The following is a 7,174-nucleotide window of genomic DNA, read 5'->3' as shown; positions in this document are numbered from 1 at the left end:
TTATGTGATAAAAAAAAACTAAATTTGGTGATGACCCTAGCGGAATAGTACTAGTATACCATTGCATTAGAGTTTTGAGTTCCCTAGCTAGTTGTACACATTAGATAGTGTTGGGTAGTTGGACTTTCTGTGATCGAAATCCGTCTTTGTCTCACGTTGATAAATTATTGATTTTGACTCCTCTATAAATGAGTGGATAACATTCTCAATGTTTTTTAGGAAAGGAGGTAAATTACTCATTTCTAACGTGGTACCAAAACATGTCAAAGTCCATTATGTGTTTCATTGTTATAGGCCAATTATGTGTTTCTTTATTGCAAGTATAGAAGTCCGATAATCATTCCGACTCGCACATTGCAAAAATATACGCTCGTTCTTGTCTCATATCGAGTAATCTTGATAACCCTTACTCTGACCTTTCAAAAGAGTTGTAACACATACATTATCTAATTGGATGTTATGTCACATGACCATACAAATATTGGAAATGTGAGATCACACATAATGGGATTAAATACATTCGATTAATCAATATGAAACGATGGATGTCCGAGAAAACAAACTCATTTCTACACCACCACTACCTATAATATAATCTCATATATTTTCCATGTCGGAATACACGAACACATTTTTTAATACTATACTCTACACAACAAGTAATCAAGTATGTAGATTGTAGCCCTCCCTAGCTACTACTAGCCCACAAGCCGAAAAGCGAATCGAAGCAAATAAGAAGAGCTCAAAAAAGCTCTCTTTCTCCAAACACGCACCACCCACAAATATCAACTTTCAAATTCTCTCTCTCTCTCTCTCTCTCTCTCTCTCTCTCTCTCTTGTCAAAGCAAACAGGATAAAAACAAAGTTTAGGGAGGCAAATATAATTACTCCCTCCCACGCCCCTCTCTGCTGCTTTGGGGACTGCAAGTGCAACCTTGCTTTGCTTCCTTTGCTACTCTCAAAGCTGCAATTCTCTTCCTCCAAAAACATTATACTATTCCTCATTCCCTCTCTCTCTCTCTACAAAACCAACCCAAACACAAACACATTCGCAAATCACAAACACATTCCTCTAGCTTAAAAAAAAAAGAATGATAACCGGAGCAGACTTGTACCACGTGATGACGGCGGTGGTGCCGCTGTACGTGGCGATGATCCTGGCCTACGGGTCCGTAAAATGGTGGAAGATCTTCACCCCGGAGCAGTGCTCCGGCATCAACCGCTTCGTGGCCCTGTTCGCCGTGCCCCTGCTGTCCTTCCACTTCATCGCCAGCAACGACCCCTACAGCATGAACCTCCGCTTCATCGCCGCCGACACCCTCCAAAAACTGATGGTCCTGGCCCTCCTGGGCGTGTGGGCCAACGTCAGCAAGCGCGGGTGCCTGGAGTGGAGCATCACCCTCTTCTCCCTCTCCACCCTCCCCAACACCCTGGTCATGGGCATCCCCTTGCTCAAGGGCATGTACGGCGACTTCTCGGGCTCCCTCATGGTCCAGATCGTCGTCCTCCAATGTATCATCTGGTACACCCTCATGCTCTTCATGTTCGAGTACCGCGGCGCCAAGCTCCTCATCTCCGAGCAGTTCCCCGACACCGCCGCCTCCATCGTCTCCATCCACGTCCACTCCGACGTCATGTCCCTCGACGGCCGCCACCCCTTGGAGACGGAGGCCCAACTCAAGGAAGACGGCAAGCTCCACGTCACCGTCAGAAAATCCAACGCCTCCAGATCGGACATCTTCTCCAGACGATCCATGGGCTTCTCCTCCAACACCCCGCGCCCCTCCAATCTCACCAACGCCGAGATCTACTCCCTCCAATCCTCCCGAAACCCCACCCCGCGCGGCTCCAGCTTCAACCACACCGACTTCTACTCCATGATGGCCCACCGCAACTCCAACTTCGGCGCCGCCGAGGCTCGCCCCTCCAATTTCGACGACGAGACTGCCAATAATAATATTAGTAATAACCACAACAACAGCAAGCCGAGGTTCCACCACGGAGCTGCTGCGGCGCATTATCCCGCGCCCAATCCCGGGATCGTTTCGCCCAAGGCGGCCGGGAAGAAGCAGAGGAGTGAGGAAGGGGGGAAGGATCTGCATATGTTTGTGTGGAGCTCCAGCGCTTCTCCGGTGTCGGATGTGTTCGGCGGGCATGATTATAATTCGTTGGACCAGAATGGGAAGGATCATGTTAGGGTGACTGTTTCTCCGACCAAAGGTGAGGATTAATCAATTAATTAAATGTTTTTTTTTTTAATTATTATTTGGACAATTTTGAATGTTGGTTGATTATATAGTGGAGAGGGAGAATGAAGAGGAGTATGTGGAGAGAGATGATTTCAGCTTTGGGAAGGAGAGAGAGAATGGGGAAGAGAAAGTGGGAGAGAACAAATTGAAAGTGATGCCTCCAACAAGTGTGATGACAAGGCTCATCTTGATCATGGTTTGGAGGAAACTCATTAGAAATCCCAACACTTACTCTAGCTTGATTGGCTTAACATGGTCTCTTGTTTCATTCAGGTACTAATTTTATTTTATTTTTGGTTTTATGGGCTGATTCTATTTCTAATTAAATCTTTACCCTTTCTAGGTGGAATGTGGAGATGCCTGCAATTATAGCCAAGTCCATATCCATACTGTCAGATGCAGGCCTTGGAATGGCCATGTTCAGTCTAGGTGATTGCTCTCTCTCTCTTTAATTAATTGCATTTATTGTTAATACTAGTAATTAGCAATGTAATGAAAGTAATCATATGAAACTGTGGAAAGGGAAAAGCAAGAAAGCATGCTGAAAAGGCAAAGGTAGACAAGAGTGTGGGTGGGATGATGATGGCATGTCTGCCTCTTTAATTGTGGCATGCCAATAAATAAAGTAGTTACTACTTAATTAGGAGGTGTTAAGTTAAATTAAGTAAAAAGATATGGGGGTTATGGCGCAGGTCTGTTCATGGCATTGCAGCCGAGGATAATAGCATGTGGGAATTCGGTGGCGACCTTTGCAATGGCTGTGAGATTCCTTACAGGACCAGCTGTCATGGCTGCCGCTTCCATCGCCGTTGGCCTTCGCGGTGTTCTCTTGCGCGTCGCCATTGTCCAGGTCCTTTCTTTTCCTACTTTACTAATTCTGTGATATTAAAACATGTGTCGTCCATCAGTATGACTATTTGTAACGACGAATGGAGCATATGATAGTAGTTAGGTAACATGAGTAGTAAATAAGATTAATGGGGGGATTGGTGAGTGATTAATGAGAGGGAAGACAAATCTCAGACAATATTTTATGCTTATTTAATTTAACAGGTAGAGAATAATAATTTTTGTAATTTGGTGACAGTCCATGTATATTCTGAGATTTATGGTCCCCCATACTTAAATTAAGTGAAGTGAACTCCTTTTTGAAGAATCTCACTAAAATACTCCAACACATGACAGACACACGTGAATCTATCTCTTTTAGGATTTTATTTTATAAACAAAAGGAGAAAGCAGAAAATGGGATTATTATTTTATCAAATATATTCTTGAAATGGACGTTCAATAAGTTCAAATGCAACAGGACAATGTGACAGTGAAGGAAAATATATAGTATAGTAATATGCTTGTTGCATTTACAAAAAGTAATTGAAATAGTATTACTAATAATAAATTTGTGTGTTATTTTTGGAATGCAGGCTGCTCTACCCCAAGGAATTGTCCCCTTTGTTTTTGCCAAGGAGTATAATGTACACCCTGACATTCTCAGCACGGGGTAACCATATCTCCATCCTTCAATATTAATGTTTTTCACACATTTACACACATAGGATTATATTCTTAGCAAAATATTTATCTTAATTCTATTCAAACACATAATTTCATTTAACATTCCATATAATTAAGTGGCATTTTGTGTATTGAGTTATGGTATTAATTTGTGTGTGAATGTGGCAGGGTGATATTTGGGATGTTAATTGCGTTGCCAATAACATTGGTGTACTACATTTTGTTGGGGCTATGAAGTGGGAAAAACAAGTTGAAAGAGTAGTGTATTTAACATCAAGTATTTGGACATGGAGACATCTTTGTGAGGCAGCCACCATAAGAGAGGGCCATGGATCCATTAGATTGATTTGTGTTTTTCCTAGTGAAAAAAGGTGTAAAGTTATGTCTGTAGCTGATCTTTCAGGAAAAAAAAGAGAGAAAGAAAAAAAAAAGATGATGGTTTAATTAATTAGTTTTTCTAATATATTATTCCCTCCGTTTTCTGTTCTGCTTATACGAAGTAATAGATGTAAAATGAAAAAGAAAAGCAGTTTGGTGTTTTCTTCGGCTCACATCAAAATTTTGGAGCATATAAATTATAATTACTCCGAAATATTTTGGTTGGTAGTATTAGTATTACAATTAAGAAATGTACAATTATTGGAAACAATATTCTTATAAGCATGAGATAATTTAATCATTCCTTCTATCGTGTTTAAGTTTAAATTAATTAATAATATACATAAACTATAGTAAATACTCCTATCATTAACGAATACAAAAAATGAGATATGAGTGCTGTAAAATAGTGCAAGCGAACAAGTGACACGGGCCTTGAAGCTCCTATTAAATTAATTTGAATTAACTTATAGAAGAAAAATAAAAGGCTATAAAATAATGCATACTGTTCATCAGATTTATTATTGCTGGAAAAGCTGCAGTGTCAATATTGCTAATGTAGGCAAAAGCACAAATTGTACAGTCTGTAGTACTATAGATACCGATTGCGTGAGATACATGGAATTGGAAGATATATACGTTAGCTGAAATTAATTGAATGAATTCATTTTCAATTCAAATATATCAATCGTGTTAGTTATGACGAATTCACTTGAACGTATCTCTACTAAATTTAGTACTATGAAATATGAATTATTCAATTATCAAGATTGGAAGAAGAGGAAAAGGGGTCGACTATCGAAAAAAATCACGAAAACTAAATTCAAAACACTATCAGATAAAGTAGATTCCTGTTGATGATAGTTATTATGAATAAATCCATTACTTCCAAAAAATTCTCTGCTAGATCGTTTCCAACATAATTTTGTTGTCTCTGTTGGTAACCAAAATTCTATTTTCTCTTTTAAATTTCTACATGATAAAAAGAGGTATCTGACTTCTTTTATTTGTACATTTGAATCTTCTATGATTTAATTTTAATTTAATGGGGCACGCATTTTCTGTATCTTATTTAGTCTTGTCGGACTCGTTTGAAAAAGAAATAAATCATACTTACATTTCAAAGTTTTGAGAAGAGGTGCACACAGTACCTCAAGCCTCAAGGTGACTACTTGAATCAAGTGCCAAATATATAACGAATCAAGTTTTAGCAACAATTCTCAGACAACCTGTTTTTTTCTAGGATTTTGGGGTGGAATTGTGAATTGTTGATGGTATGGATTGCAAACTGGAAAAAGAGATGAGGATAAATGCACATCATGTTACATGTAAAGGGATTTCCAAATAATACTTCGGTGAAATTTATAGATGTACTTTTAAGAGTGGGTTGTCAAAACTTGAAACATGTTTTAGGTATTCCAAAACACTTGATATCATTCCCAAACATGTTTTATGGCGATTACACTGTTCAATTGGCTATAAATCTACTTATAATTCTTTACGTATGTTTAGTATTTTAAAGTGAAAAATTGACCGTGGTATATGATAAATTAAAAAAATTACAGCTAATTTACAAATTTAAAATTTAAATCGAAGAATGATTAAATAAGTAATCCAAATTTAGAGTGATAAAATCATTATCTAATTAAAGGATTTGGGTGCACAATGATTCATCTATCATACATATCTAATAATGCAAATAAAAAAATTATCAAATGAAATTATTTCACAATTGTATCAAATAAATTGTCATTTAAGCCAAAAGCCTCCACTAGGTATATTTTAAAACCAAACTCATGATAGATGAGTATTCTCATATTAAAGGGATTAATTTCGTCTAGCTAGCTCTGATAAATGTTGGGCCACTCAATCTTCATTTCAATTATCGATACACTTGAGTCAATTTAAATACTGATATAACTTAATTAGATTAGAAAACTTATTCATTTTCATCCGGCCCTTATGCATGGTAGTTTTAATTAGTGGTGTTACAAAAAGTAAATTTTAATCAACAACCTGTCTTCTTCTTTAATTTTTTTTTTTTTGTCTGCCAATTAATTAAGTTGGATAATCTTAATCCTGATTCCTAATGACAGTACGTAAAAGTAAGAAAAATTATCAAAACCAATATTAATGCTAAAAAGATATTGAAAAAGCTCCTAGACGATGCCGTCTTAGCCAAATACTATTATTGTGCCCATATATTAAGAACTCCCCACATCCAATTGAAGATGACAACATTTTTTATTGACATGAAATTTAGGTAATTAGTTGTTGATTTATCAAAGTAGAGCAAAAAATTAGTTAGTTGAATATTTTAATAAAAAGAAAAAATATATACTATTTTATATTAAAAAGAGAAGAGAATAATTTAGTAGAGATAAACTAAAAAAAAAGGAATTAAATATTTTGAATTGGGTTCACGATATGATCAATTGCAATTTGCTGACTTGCAAGTCTATATAGTTTCCACCAATCTTAACCGATCAACAATTCGAATTATGAAAAAGAGAAAAAGAGTGAAATAGAGAGATAAAATAGCTAATTAGTTTCGTTCAATTTGAAAGATCATATCTTATAATTGAATATGTATTATATTTAAGATTATCTTATGAGATTCAATCATATGATAATACATCAACCGCGCGAACATCATCTTCATATACTAGTAAATATCGTATATCATCGGTTACGTCCACATGCAATACTATCATATCGCATCATTTTTTTAGTGCTTCAATTTTTCTTTGAGATGTTTTTTGAGTGCTTTCGAATTTAAGGTAGGTGCTACCGTCATTTTCAGCCATATTTCTATTTTCCCCTTTTATGCCAATAATATTCATTTCATTTCCAACCCTTGAAATAACAAATCTAGTCTCATTTCTAACAATTCAATTCATCAGTTTAATACTCCATTTTTTAGTTTTATTTTAAATTTAAATTAGAAAACCAACAAAATTTCAATTTAATAAGTCATAAAACCGATTTACTTAAAAAATAAAACAAGAATAACATAAACTAAATGATAGTAA

At 36.4% G+C, this 7,174-nt stretch overlaps 1 protein-coding gene across 1 annotated transcript; it reads left to right on the top strand.

The window, feature by feature from the left end:
- The first annotated feature begins 771 nt into the window (after positions 1 to 771).
- Positions 772 to 4,227, top strand: PIN1 (Auxin efflux carrier family protein). The gene is made up of 6 exons (XM_048085772.2): positions 772 to 2,220; positions 2,300 to 2,522; positions 2,593 to 2,678; positions 2,942 to 3,099; positions 3,674 to 3,750; positions 3,933 to 4,227. The coding sequence occupies exons 1-6, from the start codon at positions 1,092 to 1,094 to the stop codon at positions 3,997 to 3,999; spliced, it is 1,740 nt and encodes a 579-aa protein (XP_047941729.1). The 5' UTR covers positions 772 to 1,091; the 3' UTR covers positions 4,000 to 4,227.
- The last annotated feature ends 2,947 nt before the right edge of the window (positions 4,228 to 7,174 follow it).

Source organism: Salvia hispanica, chromosome 5, assembly GCF_029641045.1.
Source record: "Salvia hispanica isolate PSC_SH4W2 chromosome 5, Shi_PSC_v1, whole genome shotgun sequence".
Classification (NCBI taxonomy): Eukaryota; Viridiplantae; Streptophyta; class Magnoliopsida; order Lamiales; family Lamiaceae; genus Salvia; species Salvia hispanica.
This window is presented reverse-complemented; position numbering and strand designations above follow the sequence as displayed.